Source organism: Notechis scutatus, chromosome 11, assembly GCF_049901735.1.
Source record: "Notechis scutatus isolate UNSWTSFEM ecotype Mainland chromosome 11, rNotScu1.2, whole genome shotgun sequence".
NCBI classification, from domain to species: Eukaryota; Metazoa; Chordata; class Lepidosauria; order Squamata; family Elapidae; genus Notechis; species Notechis scutatus.
The window spans coordinates 1,447,714-1,469,817 of NC_142019.1; the positions used below are offsets into that span (position 1 = coordinate 1,447,714).

General features: G+C 45.4%; 3 protein-coding genes and 1 long non-coding RNA gene across 9 annotated transcripts in view; 2 read left to right on the plus strand and 2 right to left on the minus strand.

Moving 5' to 3' along the window:
- The window catches only part of MAN2C1 (mannosidase alpha class 2C member 1), an 18,411-nt gene extending 12,495 nt beyond the window's left edge, over window positions 1–5,916 (plus strand). Inside the window, exons 19-27 of one of the 3 annotated variants that reach the window (XR_015750764.1) lie at window positions 61–165; window positions 801–957; window positions 1,128–1,271; window positions 2,179–2,288; window positions 2,526–2,605; window positions 3,234–3,382; window positions 4,655–4,758; window positions 4,838–5,032; window positions 5,514–5,662. Coding sequence is in view for 2 of the 3 variants with exons in the window: in XM_087972498.1 (XP_087828624.1) it covers window positions 61–165; window positions 801–957; window positions 1,128–1,271; window positions 2,179–2,288; window positions 2,526–2,605; window positions 3,234–3,382; window positions 4,655–4,758; window positions 4,838–4,967 (979 nt within the window). In the remaining variant the exon portion in view is untranslated. Of the gene's footprint in view, window positions 1–60; window positions 166–800; window positions 958–1,127; window positions 1,272–2,178; window positions 2,289–2,525; window positions 2,606–3,233; window positions 3,383–3,510; window positions 3,604–4,654; window positions 4,759–4,837 lie in introns of those variants that run through there. The other 2 variants (XM_087972498.1, XM_087972499.1) reach the window with 2 other exon arrangements.
- Window positions 5,731–17,103, minus strand: NEIL1 (nei like DNA glycosylase 1). Of its 4 annotated transcripts, none has more exons than XM_087972506.1 (10): window positions 17,004–17,067; window positions 15,576–16,007; window positions 13,802–13,921; window positions 12,890–12,953; window positions 11,707–11,806; window positions 9,855–9,982; window positions 9,722–9,749; window positions 8,834–8,895; window positions 6,864–7,101; window positions 5,731–6,388 (listed from the first exon to the last, which is right to left on the minus strand). In XM_087972506.1, the coding sequence occupies exons 2-10, from the start codon at window positions 16,004–16,006 to the stop codon at window positions 6,342–6,344; spliced, it is 1,218 nt and encodes a 405-aa protein (XP_087828632.1). In that variant the 5' UTR covers window position 16,007; window positions 17,004–17,067; the 3' UTR covers window positions 5,731–6,341. The 4 variants fall into 4 exon arrangements, with proteins under 4 accessions (XP_087828632.1, XP_087828630.1, XP_087828633.1 ...); XM_087972504.1 differs by having other exon boundaries at window positions 16,814–17,066; XM_087972507.1 differs by having other exon boundaries at window positions 16,954–17,037.
- The window catches only part of LOC148129676 (uncharacterized), an 11,719-nt gene continuing 5,438 nt past the window's right edge, over window positions 15,824–22,104 (plus strand). Inside the window, exons 1-2 of the long non-coding RNA XR_015750765.1 lie at window positions 15,824–15,941; window positions 17,903–17,957. This is a non-coding gene — a long non-coding RNA (uncharacterized LOC148129676). The remainder of the gene's footprint in view (window positions 15,942–17,902; window positions 17,958–22,104) is intronic.
- Window positions 17,674–22,104, minus strand: part of COMMD4 (COMM domain containing 4) — a 6,903-nt gene continuing 2,472 nt past the window's right edge. The window contains exons 5-8 of the mRNA XM_026684506.2: window positions 21,951–22,070; window positions 21,572–21,652; window positions 19,977–20,153; window positions 17,674–19,036 (exon numbers count right to left, since the gene is read on the minus strand). Coding sequence (XP_026540291.1) covers window positions 18,996–19,036; window positions 19,977–20,153; window positions 21,572–21,652; window positions 21,951–22,070 — 419 coding nt within the window. The 3' untranslated portion in view covers window positions 17,674–18,995. The remainder of the gene's footprint in view (window positions 19,037–19,976; window positions 20,154–21,571; window positions 21,653–21,950; window positions 22,071–22,104) is intronic.

A 22,104-nucleotide genomic window follows, 5' to 3' on the forward strand; every position in this document is an offset into this window, starting at 1 on the left:
GAAGCTCTGCAAACAGGGAGGTTCTCCTTTGATCCCTCTGGGTTGGACTTCTCGTTGCAGAGAGGCTGTTCCGGAGGGTTGCCAGGCCAACCAGTTCGTGATCTTTGATGATGTCCCTCTGTATTGGGATGCCTGGGATGTGATGGATTATCACCTGGAGACCAGGTAAGGCGCATGTGTCAAGGTTCCGAGTAACGCATCTCCTTCACGACTGACTGGCCCAATGATGTGACGTTTCTTTGGCAGCCATAAAGCAAACGCCATGGTCACAAACTGAACACTGCTGGTTGGGATGCAAACCTGAAGGACGTTTTTTTGCTGGAAACGAAGTAAATGGCAGTTTCCGGGGGGAAAAAAACATCTGTCAATTGCTGTCATGTGGCTACCAAATGCTGCAAACAGCAGTAAATGCAGGCCAGTTGCTAGGTGGCCCAAAATACAATCACATGACCGGGGGAAACAGCTCGGCCTTTGGAACTTCCAATCTGGATCCTAAGTCCATTTTTAAGGACTAACTTCCAGAAATCCAGGAATGGGCCTATTTCTGGCTTCCAGAGGGCCTCCGGAGCCCATGGAAGGCCATTTTCGCCCTCCCAGAGCCCCGAGGGAAGCCTCCGGATTCTGGGGAAGATGAAAAACGCCCCTCCCGGAAGTTCCACTAGGCCACGCCCACCATGGCCACACCCACCCATGAACCGGGTAGAGAACTGGTTGTTGGGGTTTTTGAATCCCACCCCTGCCTGTAACCTCTAATTTTGAGGCAGCAATTTTCTAGCCATTCTTTTTTTTTTTTTTTCCAGGAAGCCCATCACTCATCTCCTAAAACCCCTGGAAATTTCCACCCTGGGCGGCCTGCGGGGCAGTGTGAGCTTCTCCCTGCAGCTCAGCAAGAGCAGCATCCTAACCCAAGAGGTCATCCTGGATGCAGGGAGTCCTTACATCTCCTTCCAGACTCAGGTTTGAGTTTCTTTTTTCTTTTCCCCATAGAAATGCTGACCAGCCGGGTAAAATCCGACTTTGTCTTTCTTCTTCCGATCTGCAGATCTCCCTTTCTTCATTAGAGCTGCCAATGGGAAAAAAAATCTGCTTCTTCTTCTTCTTTTTTTAATTGCTTGCTTGCATTCCAGGTGGACTGGAACGAAGCTCACAAGTTCCTCAAGGTGGAATTTCCAGCCAAGGTTCGGAGCCCAAACGCCACTTACGAGATCCAGTTTGGGCACTTGCAGAGACCGACGCATTGGAACACGTCCTGGGATTGGGCCCGGTTTGAGGTGAGGTTCTTCTTCTCCCAACTGGTGTTCCCACGATGGAGTGATCAAAATCCTGCTTGTGGTTTTGATGTTCGGCTCTTCAATGGCTCCATGGGGGCCGCCACCTTGAATTTCTGCTTGTCTTTTTACATATAACTCTTCAGTGGCTCCATGGGGGCTACCATTTTGAATTTCTGCTTGTCATTTTTTTCGTACAGCTCTTCAATGCTTCCATGGTGGCTGCCATCTTGAATTTCTGCTTGTCTTTTTACATATAACTCTTCAGTGGCTCCATGGGGGCTACCATTTTGAATTCCTGCTTGTCATTTTTTACGTACAGCTCTTCAATGCTTCCATGGTGGCCGCCATCTTGAATTTCTTTTTGTTTTTTTACGTTCGGCTCGTCAATGGCTTCAGTGTGGCCGCCATCTTGAATTTTTGCTCTCTCTTTTTTTATGTACAATTCTTCAGTGGCTACAAGGTGGCCACCATCTTGAATTTTTGGACCACACCTCCATCTCACAGAGCAGACTGAGTCTGAGGAAGGGGTCAAACGTGTCATTAAGTCCCGAGTCCCTTCGCACCCACAAGAGACCTAAATCAAGCCCACCTTGAATTCAACTGACTTCTTATCTCCCGCTAATTTCCCTTGACTGTTAGTAGTTCAGATTCTTGTAGAGAGCTTAAGCTTGTGATAAAACCTTTATATTCATTCGTTTGAGCTGCCTGGATTTCCGGATTTCCTCAGTTCTTAAGGGTTTTCCCACACAACTCAAGCCCGAAATAAGTTTGCGGCATGCCTCGTTGACCACCACACCAGTTTTCATGAACATGAATGGATCCTGCCAACCGAATAGCCACTCTGAAGCCTAGATGGTGTTTGTCTTGAATTCAACTTGGGTTTTCCTTTTCCTTTTTTTTTATTTAGGTGTGGACTCACAAATGGCTAGACTTATCCGAGCACGGCTTTGGGGTTGCCTTGTTGAACGACTGCAAATATGGCTGCTCAGTCCACGACAATGTGATGAGCCTCTCCCTGTGAGTTTTGGCGGATGGTAGGAATTCCTGGGTTATGGCAGAAATGATTTGGGGGATGACTTTGGCCTTGCCTTCTTGGGTTATATATTTTTTTAAACTTTTGTCTTTGTGTTCCTGTCGACTGGTTGATATTTTGTAGAGTTTTCATGGGTCCTAGCTATTTGGCTATTTGGATCATTAACAACAAAAGCATGTGGTGTGAATGAGTGGATAAGACAAATTTTGATTCCCATGAAGGTTACGTGCTCCAAAGTCCCCTGATGCTACTGCAGATATTGGACGTCACCAGTTTACCTATGCTGTGATGCCTCACCTGGGTAAGCAACACCTGAGAACCTGATCTTGGCAGACTACTCTTCTCCTCCTCCTCCCCCCTCCTTCCTGTTCTTCACCATCTCTTTTTTTCTCCTCTCTCATCTGCTTCTTTTTCTTCCTTCCTCTTCCCTCCCCCAATCTATTTATCCTTCCCCCTTTCCTCCCTTCTTCCCTCTCTCCTGTCTCCTTCCTTCCTCTCTCCTCTGCTTCTTTTTCTTCTCTCTCTTCTCTTTCTCCCCCCTCTATTTATCCTCCCTCCCCTCTCTCCTTCCCTTCCTTTCCTTTCCTTTCCTCTCCCTCCCCACCCCCTTCCTTCCTTCCTTCCTTCCTTCCTTCCTTCCTTCCTTCCTTCCTTCCTTCCTTCCTTCCTTCCTTCCTTCCTTCCTTCCTTCCTTCCTCCTCCCTGCCTCCCTCCCTGCCTCCCCCCACCCCTGGATTATTAGTTTCTGCAAATCGGTTACTAATTTTATTTTTCCTAGATCATACCATTTGCACAGATGTTAGGACAATGGGAAGACTGGCAGAAGGAATGGGAAGACACCAGGAAGACTAGAGGGGAAACTATACCTCCGAAGTGATGGTGGCCTACTTTAAATAACAGCCCTGACTGCACAGCTTTGTCATCCACAGGTTCTTTCCAAGAAGCTGGGGTAATCCAGCAGGCCTACAGCTTGAATTTTCCTCTTCATGTCCTGGAAGGCGCTCCTCTTGGGCCATGTCCAGTCTGGAGTGCCTTTTCTGTCCAGTCTCCAGCTGTTGTCCTTGAAACAATAAAGCAGGTAAGGAGCCAAAGAAAAATGCAACCATTAAACTCAATTCATCTGGGCATGCTTCCTGTCTGGACCGCCTCGCAAGGTTGATATTTGTCTTGCAAGCCTTCTCTCCCCTCTTGCTTTTTCAATCCAAGAAATGAGGGGCGTGGTGTGGCCCGCCAGTAGAGCTAGCAGCAGATTTGTACAGTGAGGAGGTTGGGGAGGAACATGGGCCAGTCCTGGAGTCTCTGCATTGGAGGCAGAGATGGGGCCAGGACCGTCCGACAGTTATCAGCTGCCTTTGGAGTCGGAGATCAGTGAGGCAGAAGAACAGTTGGAGCCTGTTCCCAGTGTGTGCATGCACAGAACTGCCAGAAGAAGGGAACAGCTAAGGAACAAGGAGCGACTCGGGAGTAAAGCCACAGGTGACAGTGAATGGCCCCTCCCCTGGGGGACAAAAGAGGAGCGAAAGGGAGGTGGGGTTTTGCAGGCGACAATTAGTTCGTTTGGGTGAAAATCTGTTCCTGCATTCTTGCCAAGTATTGTCTGCTACAGTGTGGCATCTGAAAGATATCGGCCTGGCAGCTCTCCAAGTCTGATAAAGTTCTGTCATTGTGAACTATCTTGAAAGACTGTCGCCCAGGACTTTGCTGGAGAGGAATTCACTGTAAACGAAATAAAAAGGGGGTTTTATCGGGCCGCTGAGTCGGTTTCGTGCTGTTGAGGAAGCCTAGGTCAGAACAGGACATTTGTGGGCCCTTCCCTCTCCCCCAATTCCTTCTGTGGCTCAGCTGCTGCTGTCTATCAGCTTTGGAAGCCCTATTAGCATTTGGACCCCTGACACTGTCCTGATCATAGTCTAGTCCAAGGGTCTTCAAACTTGGCAAGTTTAAGACTGGTGGACTTCAACTCCCAGACTTCCTGAGCTAACATGACTGGAGGAAGAATTCTGGGAGTTGAAGTCCACCAGTCTTAAAGCTATCAAGTTTGAAAACCTTGGTCTAGTCTGTGTTTCTTCCTCCTGTTTCCCAAGGTTGTTCCCACACACCGTTCAAATTTATCACAAAACTAATGGGATTTGATGAGCTTTATGTTCAACTTGGAAGCCAGCTTAGCTTGCCAGTCCTTTCTTCTGCTTTTGGTGAACCTTTGGGTGAATCTTGTGCTCTAGGTGAAGATTCTCTTGAGTTTCATCTCTGTCCTTAGCGGCATCTCACAAGAGCAAGGCAGGAGTAGCTACACGGAAGTAAAGAATCACGCTGAGCTAACCAGGGGATCTTCTTTGGTCTCTTTCCCCAGGCTGAGGACAGGCCAGGTGCCTTGGTGGTCCGACTTTACGAGTCCTACGGCAGCACCGTTGACACCTGGCTCCAGATGGGCTTCCCCATTCAAGAGGCGGCCGTGTGAGTGGAAAGGGGATGTCTTAATGGTCAACTTTTCCCCCAGAAGCTCCTTCTCTGACACCATGACTGTCTTCTGCAGGTGTGACCTCCTTGAAAGACCTGATCCCAACACCTCCTTGGTTCTGGAAGAACGTCGATTGAAGCTTTCCTTTCGGCCCTTCCAAATACTCTCTATCCTGCTGGTCTTGAGGGGACAAAGCAGGGATTGAGGCTTGCAACAGACTGCTCTTCTAAGGACTCCACAGCTGGAGCTTCTGTTGTTTGCCTAACACAGGTGAAGAGCACCAGGGACGGATTACAGGGATGGGCTAACAGGTAGTCCTCAATTTATGATCACAGTTGGGACTGGAGCTTTAGAGCCGTGGGGGCACATTGCCTAGAATGCAGCATTGCAGGTTAATCTAATGTCCACTGTCAGCAGTTCGGTCCTGACCATCTCAAGGTTGGCTCAGCCTTCCATCCTTCCGAGGTCAGTCAAATGAGCACCCAGATTGTAGTTGGGGGCAAGAGGCTGACTCTATAAACCGTGCACAGAGTGCTGTAAAGCAGGGGTCTCCAACCTTAGCAACTTGTGGACTTCAACTCCCAGAGTTCCACACCTAGCTTTGCTGACTGAGGAATTCTGGGAGTTGAAATCCACAAGTCTTAAAGTTGCTAAGGTTGGAGAACCCCTGCTGTAAAGCACCGTGAAGCGGGATATGAGTCTTAAGTGCTATGCTGTAATTGAGCCAATTTTACAATGTTTTTTTCCATAGTTGTTAAGCAAATCATGTGGTCGTGGATCAAACCAGGTAATCATTAAGCGAATCTGTCTTCTCTCCACTCCCCCCAATTGACTGAGCTTGGAAGATCAAGAGATATGTCAAAATTTTTTTAATAATAATTAAAAGCAATTGTTGAATGAATGAGTCGAGTTTGGGGGTCATTGTCTCAACGATCTGCCTTAGTGATTTTCTGACATAGGAAAGCAACTTTTAAAGCAGGATATTTTTTTATTAGTATATAAAAACATATATATATATATTGCTGTAAAAGGAAGGCAAAGCAAGTTGAAGATTAAATCTTAGTCATTCTCTGTCCGGAAGTTTTATTCAGAAAGTTCTCTGTGCTCTGCTGGTTTTTTTTCCCCCACAATAAAAAAGTTTTGAGAGGTGGCAACTATTCAAACTGCTGGACTCCTTTCTCTTCCGCTCGCTCAGAACAATGTGAAGCCAAAGGCATTTTTTTCCCCTCCCAGGCGCAGGTTTTTAAAAGCAGCGTAAGTAACATCCAAGAAATCTGTGCAACGCTAAGTTTAAACATTGGTAATTGAGGAAGCAGGAAAACATGGTTTCACGTTGTTCTCAGCTGGTCGTCTTGGATCAGAATCTCTGCATTTATCTCCCTCTGCCAGAGCGTGAAGTTGGTAATCTCGAATCAAAAGCTGCATTTTATCTCCTCCGTTGGAGCAGGACGTTCCTGCCTGAAACTCACGAGGGGTCTTCAGTCGCTAATCTTGGATCCCAAAGCTGCATTTATCTCCTCCGCTGGAGCATGAAGATCTACCTGAAGCTTTTGCAAAGATATTTCCGTGTTGAGAAGGGTTAGGAAGCCTTCACCCGTTTGGATCTCGAGATGGCCGACGCCTTAGCTAAACAGAGAAAATTAATAACAGTCATATGATCTACCTGGTAGGCTGTCAGGGTTAGGGTTAGGCAGTCACCCCAATTAAATCATGAGTCTCGAGGAGAACTTCCAAAACTTAAGAAGGATTTATTGGGAGTTAACAATAAGGATTTATTGGAAGTTGTCCGGCACTGCCTGGGTGTAGCCAACTCTGAGACACATCATTCATTGTCACCCTTGACCCTGGTTTTCCCCACCCCACCCCCTGGGTGTATCATCATTCATATTCTCCAATGGGACACCTCCATAGCTCAGAGTCATCGGTCATGTTCTCCAGTTAGAATTTTGCACGGCAGAAACTTCAGTCACCTAGTTGCTATCTTTGCGAAAATATTCATGGAATGCACTTTCAATTTCCAAGTGTCACACTGCTCTTTCAAACCCTTTCCCCCCCCTCCATTGGTAGCCCCCATAAATCCCAGATAGATCCACTTTCTCACTTTGGTTTTTCTGAGCAGGTGTTCGCCTCTTCCGTGCCGGAGGTGGAGAACTTAGCAGCGAAGACTCTTGCAAATCAGAGGATGATTTCTGAGATCTGGTCTTCGGTTCTCTGGCTCTCTTGACCATACCCTCCTCCTCCTTTATTTGTGTAACTTCATGCTCTGGCTTAAGTTTCCTTCTTCCCTTAGCTTCTTTCTCAGCAGGACTGCTGGTTGAGTCGCTCCTTGGCTTGAGAGCCTACAGAGATGGAGAAAGATGCTCAGGGGAAAGCCAGTCTACCACTTGAATGAGATGGATTCTCATTGGATCAATGAGATCTCGGGGAAAGCCAATCTGCCACTTGAATGAGATGGGTTCTCATTGGATCAATGAGATCTTGGGGAAAGCCAATCTGCCACTTGAATGAGATGGATTCTCACTGGATCAATGAGATCTCAGGGAAAGCCAATCTGCCACTTGAATGAGATGGGTTCTCATTGGATCTCAGGTGGATCAAGAATTGATCGGGGGCAGAAGAGGGGAACCTGCAGGTAACTGAATACGGCTCAGTTACAACAGCCAGAGATTCACTGTCCCCAAATTCATATTCTCTGAGGTGTCGGATTACCATAATGACATCAAAAATGAAACTCCAACGTAGTATAGGCAGTCCTCGACTTCCAACAGCTTGTTTAGTGACCGTTTAAAGTTACAACGGCACCCAAAAAGGGATAGGACCAGGGGTGGGATTCAAATTGCTTAATAACCGGTTCTGTGAGCGTGGCCCAATTTGTGGGTGTGGCTTGATGATCATGTGACAGTGGGCGTGGCTTAGATGTAAATATAAATATTTATGTAAATATTGATTTTTTTTTAAAAAAAAGAGCAACTTTTACCCAAAATCAGGCAAAGCAAGCAGGCAGATTGAGTTGCTTGCAGAATCACAGAGTCACTCGCAGATCTACCTTTCTGCAATCTGCTGCCTGAGTCAGTGGCACGATTTGCCGGTTCTCCGAACTGTGCAAGATGGTAACAACCGGTTCTATAGAACTGGTCTGAACAGGTAGAATCCCACCCCTGGATAGGACTATTACAGCTTCCCCATGGTCGCGCTGTCAGGGTTCCGGCGATTGCCCTAATTAAATCATGACCCTCGAGCCAAGCTTCAAAAAAAAATTCAAAAGATTTATTAGGAGCAACATGCTGGCATTAACCTAACTGAAGCCAACTGTGGCATAAGTAATTTACAGTCACCTGTGACCCTGTTTTCCCCCTTCCCACCAGGGTGTATCATAAATCAGAATCTCCAAGGAAGCACGTTCAGGGTCTGGGTGTCATCAATCACATTCTCCAATGAAGGATTTTCGGGCTGAAGAGCTAGCTACAATCTTTGTAGATAAGGATGGAATGTACTTCTGGTTTTAAACTGCTGTAATGTGCCTTCAGATTCTCCATTCCCCCTTCCCCCACTTGTTTATGGCAACTTGAAAACAGAGGAATGTTGCATGAGTTGACATGCAGGGTCAAAATTCGGGTACTTGGCAACTGGTTCATATTTATGACAGTTGCAGAGTCCCTGGGTGTCCCCTTTTTGCAAACTTCTGCCCAGCCAACATAACGAGGAAGCCAGATTCACTTAGTTCAGGAGGTTTCATTAAAGACTGATTAAATTAACAGAAAAAAATAACAGAATAACAGCGTTGGAAAGGATCTCGGAGGTTTTCTAATCCAATCCCTGCTTCAAGCAGAAAATCCTATACCATTTCAGAAAAACGGTTGTCCAATCTCTTCTCGGTTTTTTTTTCCCTTTGAAAACATTTTACTTCTCATCCATGAAGCTTCTTCTCAAGAACTGAAGAAGCTTCTTGGATGAGAAGCGAAACCTCTTCAAAGAAAACACAAGGAAGTCCAATTGCCTCTTGAAAAAAAAAGCACCTTTGGGTCTCGGGTAAATAATATCCCAAAACAGAGGAAGAGATCATCCTTCTACCTTTGAACTCTGCACGGCTGGTTTAGACTTTGGTTGTGTCTTCTTTTTCTGAGATTTCCCCCCTGGGATTAAAAACATCACACGCATATAATTAGATCAGTGCCATCTTAATTTCTTAATTAACTACCATGTTATTCTATGTTCCATGAATCAGGACATGTGGGACTAATTGGGACAGATTGTAGGGGTGATATCCAAATACAATCTTATTTTACTTATATATTAAATTATTGAATTTCATTCCAATTTAATTTTAAATCATATTTTATTCCAATTACATTTTAAACTGTATTTCATTCCAATTTAATTTTAAATCATATTTTATTCCAATTTCATTTTAAACTGTATTTCATTCCAATTTCATTTTAAATCGTATTTTATTCCACTTTCATTTTAAACTGTAATTTATTCCAATTTCATTTTAAACTGTACTTCATTCCAATTTCATTTTAAATCGTATTTTACTCCAAGTTCATTTTAAACTGTATTTCATTCCAATTCCATTTTAGACTGTTTTTTTTATCAGATTTTAGTAATAATTTGTGTCTGCACTTTGATATGGCCAAAGGGCTAATTAATAAACTAAACTAAACTAATCTATGTTCTACGATATAGGAACAGAAGGTGACTTCTTAGTCAGAGTCATATTTCTAGTTTTAGTTTTTCTGTTTTCCAGCTGGGAATTTCAATCTCTGGATCCTTTAACCAGAAAAACTGGCAGTCCAATCTGAGATCTTCTGGCTACAAGTAGAAGTTGCTTGAGACTAAGATCCTAGCAAATATATTTGATGGCAACCTACATGCTGCTGTATAGTGATTTAGGGAAAAAACCCACTTTCTCATTTTCTATTTTCCTCAAACTCCTGGAAATGTAAAAATGGAACTCACCTTTTGGAGCCAGAGGTCCTGGGTCTCCCTACATGGAAGAAAAATAATTCAAAAATAATAATTGGCATAGAGTTAGGCCAGATTTGCTATACTCAGAATCAGATTCCAACAGGGTCATGACAGTATCCCTTACCTGGAACCAGATGGTCCTGCCGTTAGCATCACGCAGGGATTTCATGCCGGGAACAGAGTAACAGTGCAGCCACTCTACAAAGATTGCAGCATCCTCTCGGTTGGTGGGGTCATACCCCTTGCCACCTCCTAGGTGAAGACAAGCCGAGACGTAAATCCAGGTCCGTTGTGCTCTGCTGGTGGCCTGCGGAGCTGGCAGCAGAGTCGGACAGTGGGGAGGAACATGGGCCAGTCCAGGAGTCTGAGGAGGGCTCGGACGAGGGATCTGCGATGGGGCAAGGGCCATCTGAAAGTTATATGCTGACTCCGGAGCCGCCAGAAGCTGACATCAGCGAGGCAGAGGAACAGGGGGAGCCTGTTCCCAGTGTGCACTTGCACAGAGCTGCCAGAAGGCAAGAACAGTTAAGACAAAAGGGGCGACTCGGGAGTAAGGCTTGGAGATGATTGGCCCCTCCCATAAGACATCAAGGAGGAGCAAAGGGACATGAGCCTTTGCAGGAAGCAACTTTGTTCATTCTGACCGGTTTAAACTTTGAAGTTCCGTGTTGACTTTGTGCTCCTTTTGGCATTGTACAGCTAATGGGCAATGTAGTCATTGGCAGCATTTCAAGGGAGATAAAGGTGGGTGCTTATCAGCCTTATCCTGAAAGACTGTGGCTGACTTCTGTTGGACTATTCACAGACTGTGTGGGACTCATTACGGGCTGTGAATGCATATACCGTATTTATCGGCGTATAACACGCACTTTTTCCCCCCTGAAAATAGGGGGCAAATGATGTATGCGTGTTATACGCCGATATAATGTAAGAAGCCTTCGGTGAATGCTGCTGGGATCGGGATCAAGGACACAAATGAAAGAAGGGGAGGGAGGAAGCAACCAAGCCTGTCCTTCTCTCTGGGTCAGCTCTCAGTCGCTCTCTCGCTCCTCCACCAGCACAGGAAGAAACTGCTTCAAAGAAGCGCGGGGCTTTTCCTGTCGCCGCAGCTTCCCTGAAGCGCCCGTTTCTCCCCACCCCACCCCGCCCGCCCGCCCGCCCGCAGTGCTCCGTTCTGCCTGCCTGCCTGCCTTCGTTAATGGTTGAATCGGAACAGCTTCGGCTGAGTAAAAGAGGCGAATAGTTATTATTCTCAGCCGAAGCTGCTCCCAAACAACCAGAAACTAAGGCAGGCAGGCAGGCAGGCAGGCAGAATGGGACACTGTGGATTGAAGCGCGGCTGGGTGGGAGTGGGGGTGAAACGGGCGCTCGGAATAGCTGCGGCGACAGCAAAAGCCCCCGCTTCTTTGAAGCAGTTTCTTCCTTGGATGGTGGAGCAGCGAGAGAGCAAGCCTCCTTCTCTTCTCTTCCTCCCCCGGTCCTTGCAAAAATTTTCTGCTTGAAACCGGTCCCTGGTACAAAAAGGTTGGGGACCACTGATTTACCTTATAAGTGGTAATAATATTAATAAAAAAAAAGTTCTGAGCTACCCTTATTTTGCTTCAAAGTTTTTATTTAGAAATTTAATTTTTTTTCCTGAAATTTCCCTCTTAAAATGAAGATGCGTGTTATACGCCTGTGCGTGTTATACGATAAATACGGTAATTCACAGCTGTTGAAATAAAACAGAAAAGGTTTTCAGGAACAGCATGTGATCGTTACCGTCTCAGAAAGCCTTGGTCAGAACAGTAGCCCTCACCAGTTCGTTTAGTGACCGTTCAAAGTTACAACAGCACTGAAAAAAGGGCAATTTTTCACAGGTGGGACCTTTGGAGCATCTCCTTGGTCATGTGATCAAAATTCATATCATAAACTGGTTTGCATTTATGATGGCTGCAGTGTTCTGGCATCCTTTGTGGGCCTGACCAGGTGCTCACCTAGATTCACAGCCTCCATGGGCAACAGGTGACAGGCCTCCAGCAAGTCGGGATTCTTTCGTTTCAATTTTACTTTCTTGCTCAAGGTTGCACCAGAAACCTGAAACGTGGAGACAGGAAGTCAGATGAATGGAAATCTTTCTAAACAGGCAAAACAAGGGATTCTGATCCGATATCTCTCATGCCCCTGTCAGTGTCTGAATCTAAGGAAGCTGAACAGCTGACAGGCAGCGGGAGTGTGGCTCCGTTGGCTGTGGAGGAAACTGGAGAAGGGCAAAGTCCAGCTGGGCAGAGCAGGGGAGAGGTAGAACAAGGGAGAGGGAATTTGGAGGAAGACCAGGCCCACCCCCTCTTCATCCTAGGGCACCCAGGGAGGAACGGAGAAAAAAGCAATGTGAGTTGCATGGCTTACAGGGGAGGAAAGGGCCCTGATTCCCTTCATTAGCTGCAGCTGGGAACATTTTATAAAAAAGGCAAGCTGCGTGCAGCAGGCTGCTGGGAGCAAACGTGACTTTATCTTGTATTGTCATGGCTTATCTGTGTTCCTGGCGTCTTCCCAACTGTGTGAGTTTTGCCGTGCTTTCAAGTCTGAAATTCTTGCTCCTGCCCTGCCAAACTAATTACTTCAGCTCGGTTTGTTTGGATTTTAAGTTACAGTTTGTGTGTACCTTGTTTTGGACTGAATTTTTCTGCAGTCAAAGGCTTTTCCTGGGAGAGTTTTTCTCCAGCCAGAAGGTAACCAGGACATTGGAGGGGCAAAGTTGGAGATAATAAAGGGACTCTTATTGATTATCTGACTGTTGCCTTTGTGCCACACCCCTTTGGGTCATCACAATGCCTTTTTTCTTTGAGTAAAACTGTGTACACGTAGCCCTTGACTAATGACCATGGGTTTAATGGTTGTTCAAAGTGAGGACGGCGCTGAAAAAAGTGACTTATGACTGCTCCTCCTGCTTACGACCGGCACACCATCCTCGTAGACATGTGACTGCCATTTGAGTGCTTGGCAACCGACCTATGCTGCATCTCGGGATCACCATCTGGAATCACTCCTCCGCCAGCGTCCAACAAGCAAAGTCAACCGGGAAAGCTGGATTCGCTGAATGGCCATACTGATTCGCTTAAGTGCCTTCAACTGGTTAAGATCTTGAAAGTGCACCGCTCTAGCCTTTGGGCTTCTTACCTGAAGCCCCCGCTGGAGTTCTTCCAGAACGGTCCGTGCCTTCTCAAAGGGAGGGATTTTTGATCTAGAAGAAGTCAGAGAAAAGATGGTTAAATGCTCAGAGGGTGTTAACCGTCATGGCGGGCGCTTCTTGTCTGTCCTTCTTGCAAGTTTGGAAGTTCCTCTCCCGTTCCTTACTTTTACTCTCATGAAAACTAAGGATAGCAATAGCACTTAGACTTATATACGGCTTCACAGGGCTTTCCAGCCCCTCTCTAAGCGGTTTACGGAGCCAGCCTTTTGCCCCCCCCCCTCCCCCAACAATCTGGGTCCTCATTTGACCAACTTTGGAAGGATGGAAGGCTGAGTCAACCTTGAGCCTGGTGAGATTCAAACTGCTGGCAGTCGGCAGTCAGCAGAATTAGCCTGCAAATACTGCATTCTAATCACCAACGCCACCATGTTAGTTTGCAGGCTGGATTGCTGGGTAATTGCATTACCTAGTTGGGTAATGAAACGTCTTCAAGAAAACAACCAAGCTCAGAGAGCACCAAGGACCCCACAGTCCTCCTCCTCCTCTCCACAAACTCCGCTCCTTTCTAGCACTGATAAGGTTACCTAGTTGGGTAATGAAACGTCTGCAAGAAAACAACCAAGCTCAGAGAGCACCAAGGACCCCATGGCATATACTGCCTGTAGGCCCACACCCAGACAGACATCCTACTCCAGAAGTACATGGAACAGTTTCCAGCTTGCAATCCAGATGCTGTTGTCCCTGTCATCAATCTGCAAGCCTTAACTAACACAACTTCCAACTTGTTTTCTCCAGAGGCTTCCTTGGAGTGCAAAAAGGTCTTCTGGATTCTCCAACACAGGACCACAAAGTTCCCTCTGCTTTCCAGCAGCAAACCACCAACTAGTTCGCAGACTCACCGGTGTAGAATCTCAGCCCGGAGGTAGTTGCCAACGCCATTGAAAAACTTTTGGTTGAGCAGAGCCTCGCAGATGGGCTTATTGAAGGCCTTGTCGGAGAGATTCCTCAGGACGTTGTCCCTGGAAAGCAAGTCACGATTTGTTAGCCGGGAATATTTGGGATTCTGTGAAGGAATTGAGAGGTGCCCTTGCGGGAAAAGACACGAAAGAGCCATGAAGGAGGAACTTGGAGAAGAGATTATGCCATCCAGAGATCAAAGGCGCTGTAGGATAGCGTTAGTCAAGGCTAGCAAAAAAAGAAAAAGAAAAAAGAAAGATTCTGGTAAGTACCTTTTCCAACTAATTTTGACTACAAAGCAGAAACTTTCAAGAGTTTTTATACAATACGTTAGTTGAAAAATGTCTAACCTTTTAATACAATATGTTAGTTGGAAAATGAGCAACCAGAGTGAAAGCAGAGTGAGAAGAACACCCAAAATATCACTTTGATTTCGTTTAGTGTAAGAAAGAGAAACCTGGACAAAGTTTCAAGATGAGATAATCTTTTGAGGTAGGCCGGTCAACGAACAAGACATTCCAGAAATGATCCTGTATTGTCGTAGGTTATAACAACACAACCTTGAAAGCATCTCCAAGTTTCTTTCTGCCCACGCTATACTAAATAAAAGTGGGGTTATTTGGCGTGCCAATAAAGGAGAATATCTATAGCTCTGGGTTGACATAATGGCTCCTTGGAGTCCTTCATTATTCAACTAGGTAATATCAAGTGCTACGAGGGAGTGGGATTTGTAGTGTGGAGGAGGAGGAGGGAGGAAGAGGACTGTGAGGTCCTTGTGCTCTCTGAGCTCGGTCTTTGTCTTGTAGATGTTTCATTACCCAGCTAGGTAACATTATCAGTGCTAGAAAGAAGAGAGGAGGAGGAGGAGGAAGAGGAGGAGGACGACTACGGAATCCTTGGTGCTCTCTGAGTTTGTTTGTTTTCTTGCAGATATTTCATTATCCAAACTAATAAAGTCATCCGTGATAGATGCTTACTGTATTGTGAGTGTCTTCCTCCTGCTGCTTTCTATCTCCAGAGCCGTGTTTTTCAAACTTGGCAAGTTTAAAACGAGTGGACTTGATAGCGATAAATCCCAGGCTTGGGATTTTAAGAGATAATCCCACATCACCCCCCAACCTTCTCTAATCTGCCTGCTTCCAAATCTTTTGTGTTGCAATCCCCGTCCCTCCAGCCCTTAGCTGGTGGATGATGGGAGTTGTATTCCATCCCTTAAGGACCAAGCACAAGATTTCCTTCCCGCTATGCCGATTCTTTGGGGGTGGGGGGGAATCATTTTTAACCTCAAGGACATCAAGTGATCAAAATATACATTAAAAAAAACAAACAAACCAGGCCTTGGGTAAGAAGGCAAGTGGGTTGGAAGGCAGCCCCTCACCAGAGGTGGTATTCAGCAGGCTCTGACTGGTTCTGGAGAACCAGTAGCGGAAATTTTGAGTAGTTGGGAGAACTGGCAAATCCCACCTCCTGACTGGCCCCGCCCCCATCTCTTCTCCGCCTCCCAAGTCCCAGCTGATTGGCTGTCTCTCCTTTTGTTGCCCTGCACAGGAGAACGGAGCTGGAAAGCAGGTTAGTGGGGTGGGCAGGGAATGGAGATTTTGCAGTAACCTTCCCCTTGCCACACCCACCAAGCTACACCCACACCCACCAAACCCCACCCAGTAGTAAACCGGTAGTAAAAAAAAATTATTTTGAATCCCACCAACTGCCCCTCACCGAAATTGTTCATACTCCAACATCACACAAGGCCCTCGGTCTGCTTGCCAGGTGCCGTCCACCTCCCACTTGCCAAAACGCCGGACGTCCACGTAGCAGAGAACCCGGGCTAGCTTCTCTTGGGTGTAGAAACGCAGGTGAGCATGTTTGGGCATGTCGGAAACCGGGACCAGTTTGAAATTCCCAGTCATGCCGAAACGGAACACCAGATCCATAGGGCGCCCTTTCGAGTCCTCCCGCTGGAGAGGGGTCAGAGTGAGCTTCAGTTCTTTGCCCCGGGAGACAGCCGAGATCCGGTAGGCATCGCTCTCAAAGGGCACCTCCGGATTCTTGCTGACTTCGAATTTTTCCACCTTCCCTGTAAAGGTAATTCCTGCACATTCTGTGTTGATATATCTGGAGGCTTGAAAGAGTTCCGGGCCCTCAGGCATCCTTGAAAAAAACAGGAAAAAAAGAAGGTGTGGGGGAAAAAGAAGAAGACTTGAGGGCAGGTAAAACCACTTACAAAAAGATCAACAGGTATGTTGCAATGAGTCATGATTGAACCGTTTACATAATCTTGTTTTTACCCTGTTGCTTTCTTGAAAATGAGAAAGGGAAGGGAGGGGGGCAGTGTAACCCACCAACTTCTTTCTCATCCAACCTGCTCTGAAGACCCCTGAAAATCCCCCCCCCCAACAAACCCCCCCCCCAGCCTTCAAGAGTCTGCAAAATCAAAATCATTTCCAAGCTACGGAGGATGTTTGCAAACATGTAAAAAACAATGTCCATCATTATTATTTATTTGTTACAAAAATCCTGTACAGGGTTTTTTTTTCAGGACACGTATTTTAATTTAAAAAAAAACCTAGTTTTTCACGAGGCTTCTTTCACTTATGTTCGTATCGCATGGGTTTCCTATTGATACCTTTACACAATGCAGTCGATCAATGCAAACAATCTTTCATTGTTTGTTTCTTTATTACTCAGTATCGATAAACTCAGTTGGCACAAATAAAACATCCATTTAAAATTATGAGCACATTTTCGGTAGGAAAACGGGGAGGGGAATTTTCCTGCAGGAAGGGGTTCTATGAACAAAAAAACCTTAAAACTTAAGTCCTAGGCTAAAACACAGCTACAATACTACTGTTGGCTGATTGAAGAGTCAGCCTTTTCCTTGTTTATTTTATTTACTTTATTTGGTCAAGCGATTATAAGATAATAGATATAAGTATAAACATAGTAATGAATACTACCTATATATTGTGATTTGAGGAAATTGTTCCCAAATCCACCTCTGCAGGTAGAGCGCACCTGAACCCCAAAACGTGGGATTGGCAAAAGCCAAGGGCAGAGAAAGGGTACCACGCAGCGCTGCCAGCCACAGTCTGCTTACTACTTCAATTGGTTGCTGTTGCAGCTGCCCAAAAGTCACGAGCTGCCTACCACTGTCCGCCGTCCTCAGCTCCGGCCAGCGAAGGGTTAACGCAGGGGACCGCCTCTCCTCTGCTCCCATTGGCTGAGAGGAGCCTCTGAGCATCTTGGGAGCTGTAGTTTCCGAGGAAGGCACATCCACGCTTCTGGGATAAGAGCCAGCGCAGCAAACTGCAAACCTGGGACTTTTTTTGTGTGTGTACAATGGGCGGGGGTCGTGAATCCTTGCAACGAAGGGAGGGGAGGCATCGGGCAACGACTTTCTTGCGTGGATTTGGCAAAGATGGTTTAAAGCAATGGTATTTCTTTCCCACAGATTAATTTATAGTATTGTAGAGCGGCTCTTCTAACCAAGAGACTCAGGTTTAGCAGCACTGATGATATTATCTATGATGAAATGTCTGCAAAAACAACCTCAAGTACTAATGATCCCACAGTCCTCCTCCTCCTCCTGTCAACAAGCCCACTCTCTGTAGCACTGGTGATGTTACCTAGATGGGTCATGAAATGTCTGCAAGAAAACAACGCTCAGAGAGTACTAATGATCCCACAGTCCTCCTCCTCCTCCTGTCAACAAGCCCCACTCTCTTGTACAACTGGTGATGTTACCTAGATGGGTCATGAAATGTCTGCAAGAAAACAAAGCTTAGAGAGTACCAAAGACCCCACATTCAACCCTGAGTTGCAAATATTCACCTTTATTAGAATCTGGGTGACTGGCAAGCATAGTAACAATTAAAACCATTATCATAATGCTAAACAAACCAAATAAACTCTGAAAGAACTTCAAGATGACGGGAGAAATAATCATAAACAAACATCAGTAACAATATATATATATATATAAAAAGTGAGAAAAAAAAAACCCAACAATAGAACAAACATAATTTAAACACAAAACCATTTTGCAGGCTCGTCCCGAGATTCCCAGGGTTGATATTAGTGTCAAAACTGTGTGTGATAGAGGTAAGTGTACTGCCTTTATGACTGAGCAAATCAAATGTCCATTTAAACTTACTCATTTTTTTATATATAATTATCTTTTCAGGCAGGAGATCAAAGAAGCTTCCTTCAGCCTTCCCTCCGCCCCCTCCCAACAACAACCCAGTAAGGTAGGCTGGGCTGTGAAGCAACTATCTAGAACTTACAGGTGTAGTTAAGTTTCTGGGAGTATGGAAGTAATTGAACCTGAAATTCTCTGGTCCTTGTTCAAACGTTTTACACTATTAAGCCAGAAAGTGATTGGCTTGAACAAAAGTATGATGGCATTTCATTTAAACCAGCATTTCCCTCTCCTCAACCACAGCATCTTTTAAGATGTGTGGACTTCAATCCCCAGAACTCCCTAGCCAGGATGTGTGGATTCAACTCCTGGCTGGAGAATTCTGGGAGTTGAAGTTGACACACCTTAAAAGTTGCTAAGGTGGAGAAATACCAATTTTGACAAATTTGCTTATGTGCCTAGCTCGGGACTCAAACCTTGAAACAAACAAACGAACATCAAACTGTTTTTTAATTTCATTTCCAGCCCAAAGCAATGAGGCCACCAGCCTTGCCCAATACACAGACTGGACAAAGATAGCTTTTGCCACATAGGTGGGATTTAATTTTCTGCCGTTCAACAAAATACAAGGGGAAATAAAAACAAACAAGGGAACGTTTTCATATTTTTGACACAGCGCAGTTAGAGCAAAACCTGTGTTACGCTTCACTTGAAAACTGATGCTCAAGTGAAAAAAACAAACAAACATAAAAACAGATAGACTTCTCTTAAGGCAGAGGTTGGACGTTTGTGACGGAGACATGTCCCTATATTACCACACCCCAGACCTTTCCCACTGGTTTTTCTGGTCTGGCCTACTGGGAAATGGACATTAATCCCATCTGGCTGCTTTGCTTGTATCTCATAAGCTGGAAGATCATTATTCAGTGGAGACATTTTGGCCTGTAGTCAAAATGAATCTTCCTTCCTTCTGACTAGTCCTGGTTAGCATCCGGGGCTCCTTACTCGAGCGTTTTCATGATGGCTTGAGCCTGTTTTAGTTCTGAGGAGGGAAAATAGGGGGTTAAAAAAAGAAGGATCCCAATGACAAGTGGCTAAAGAGCCCCCAGAAGTCATCCAGAATCACCCAGATACAACACAGAAATTTGATAAATAAATTTTGCCTTTGCTGCCATGAAATTCCTAATTTCAAAGGTTTTGTTCTATGTCCTGTCAGGAATGACGTTAAACAGACCAAGGCCGGGGACAGGGATATCTCTGCCACTAAAATGGAGCACCTGAACAATTTTTGTCAGAATTTTGCTGCCTCCCTGTTCAGACTATTAAAGAACACTGTCAGGGCTCTGACAATACACCTCCATTCAAATCACAAATCTCTAGCCACATCTCTCCGAGTAAAAAATAATAATGATTTATTAGGAGTGACCATGTTGCCATTAGCTGGGTGCAGCGACACTAAAATACACCATTCATTTCCCCCTTGACCTTGGTCTTCCCCCCCAACCCCTGGATGTATATTCTCCAATGGGACACATCCATAGCCAAGAGACATCAATCATGCCCTCTAGTAATAATCTTGCGCGCCAACAGTTTCGGCTGCCTAGCAATTATCTGAAGCATTTAAGGAATGCCCTACTTTCCCCACTGCCTTTCTGCTGGCAACTAAAAAGACCAAAGAAGTATTTTTTAGTTGACAAACACACTGTCACGTTTGTTTCTTTTTTTTAAAAGCATAATATTTTTCCCACACTGTGTGATCAAGCAGCCTTGACTTCCGGCTTGTTTCGTCTACAAAGTGGTGCCCATTTCGGTGGCTAGAAAGAGGCAGATGGAAAGGTGAGGGATTCATGCCTGTAGCCTTTGGAGATTTTACAAGAGGAATGGGAACATTTTGCCTCTTTAAACAGAGCTATAAATAAGGTTCTGACAGAAACCAGCAGCCCCTCGCCTTCTCCAAGCTGTAGAAATGTTTAACTCCTCACCAGCAAGTAAGACGCGAAACTTTTCGGCCGACAATGTCATCGCCACAGGCTCTGTCACTTTTTGGTCAACATTTTTCACATTCAGCTTGAGATGAACGACTGGCTCGTTGACCTGCCGGAGCTCGCTGGAACTAAGGGTGTAATCCACTCTCCACGAAACAGAATCCAGGCAATTCACTGCAAGCAGAGGGTATCGAAAGTTTTCGGCCATGGTTTGTGTAAGGCAGTCCCCTTGAATGCGACAGGGGCATTGCCAAGGAATTCACCCAATCTTAAGATTGCAGCAGCTTTCAAAATATTCTGGCACTATGAATTTTTAATTTGTGATTTGTCTGAGGAGGAAGAGGAGGAGGAAGAGGAGAAGTAGAAGAAGAAGGAGGAGGAGGAGGAGGAAGAAGAGAAGGAGAAGGAGGAGAAGGAGGAAGAAGAGGAGGAGGAGAAGGAGGAGGAGAAACATACTGCACCTCTGTATGGTTTGCCAATTGCACAGTGGCAGATAGGAAAGCACTCCAGAGGGTTAATGTCATTGTCCAGAGGGTCACTGGTTGCCCTCTCCCCTCTTTGGAACAGCTTTATAGCTCCCGCTGCCTTAAAAAAGTTCAAAACATTCTCAAAGATCCATCTCATCCTGGGAACCCTTTTTTTGAACTATTACCATTTGGCAGACGGTACAGAATAATAAAAACAAGGACAAATAGGCTGAAAAACAGCTTCTATCCCAGGGCAGTAGCTCTTTTGAATTCTGCTGTATAGTGCAGTGTTGGGGGTTTCTGGTTCAATGTGTGAAGGGTTAAGTATGTGTGTTTGTGTTTATTTTCATGGTCATGGTCATGATGTGCACTGAAGATGGTATATGATTTCGTTGTACGAGGTGCAATGACAATAAAAGTGAAGAAGAAGAAGAAGAAGAAGAAGAGGAGGAGGAGGAGGAGAGGAGGAGGAGGAGGAGGAGGAGGAGGGAGGAGGAGGGAGGAGGAGAGGAGGAGGAAGAAGAAGGAAGAAGAAAAGAAGAAGAAGAAGAAGAAGAAGAAGAAGAAGAAGAAGAAGAAGAAGAAGAAGAAGAAGAAGAAGAAGAAGAAGAAGAAGAAGAGAAGAAGAAACACCACCACCAGGGACGAATGAATGTTTTTAAAAAAGCTAAATCAAATAGTTGTACCAGAAGCAGAATTCCATCTGCCTTTCCAACGGCCGCAAATGTAGATTGGTTGCTGAGCGCCAAAAATCCTGTCATGTGACCACAGAGGGGGTCTAAGTGACAGAACCTGGAATCTGAATTGTTAAAATCTCCTTTTCAGGGTCTGTCATAACTTCAAACAGTCACTAGGGGTCTAGTCATAAATCAAGGACTACCTGTACTACTGAGCGCTCTGAATATTCCAGTCTAAGAAGAGCAGCTTTGTGTGTTCCTTGACGGGGCGGTTCAGCCTTGTTGGCATTTTACAGAATGTTTCTCCAATCAATCTGTGAAGCCCCTTGTGATGCTGAGAAATCTTCCCACAAGTAAGCAAAAACATCCCAGACTGGGAAAAGGCGGCAGAGGACAGTTTCCCTCAAGTGACCTTTCATTTTGGAACCAGCAAAGGAGTTCGACTTACATCTCAGGCTGCACTTCCTCAGGCTGTCCTGCAGAGGACTCTGCTTCTCCTCGTAGGACCGACACAATCCTGCGGCATGCTCTACAACCAAGAGATCAGCTAAGTTAAGCCACCAGCCCAAATCCTCTGGCTCCTTAAAACTTACTTAATCCCGCCCTCCTCTAAAAATCCAACCAGTTAGAAATGAAAACCCACAAATGCATATTTTCCAAAGTTATTCAGATTTTTTTCCCCTCTATTTCATACAACATATACCAAATTTCATTTCTCCCTCTGGATTTGTACTCCTTCAACCTCTTAAGTTTTTATTTACGGTTAGAGGTAGTTCTGAAGAACCATTAATATTTTATGTTTTTAAAAGCAACAACTCAAAAATCACCTTTGGGCAGTCCCAGCTGTTGAAGTTCGCTGGACAGGGACTCAGAGTCCACGCTGTATTTGGCAGCACTTGAGAGAATGAAGGCAAGGACAGCGACAGTGGCTTTCACGTCTCCCGATTCTGCAGAGCGAAAAAGAAAGGAAATGGTTGTCGG

Coding starts and splice junctions, on each gene's coding strand:
- NEIL1 (XM_087972505.1), bottom strand. CDS start 17,097: ATGCTCAGAGGCTCCTCTCAGCCAATGGGAGCAGAGGAGAGGCGGTCC. Junction 16,008..16,813: donor CCTCAAATCACAATATATAG/GTAGTATTCATT, acceptor GTTTTTTTCAAG/GATGCCTGAGGGCCCGGAAC. Junction 12,954..13,801: donor CGGGCTGAGATTCTACACCG/GTGAGTCTGCGA, acceptor GACTTCTTCTAG/ATCAAAAATCCCTCCCTTTG.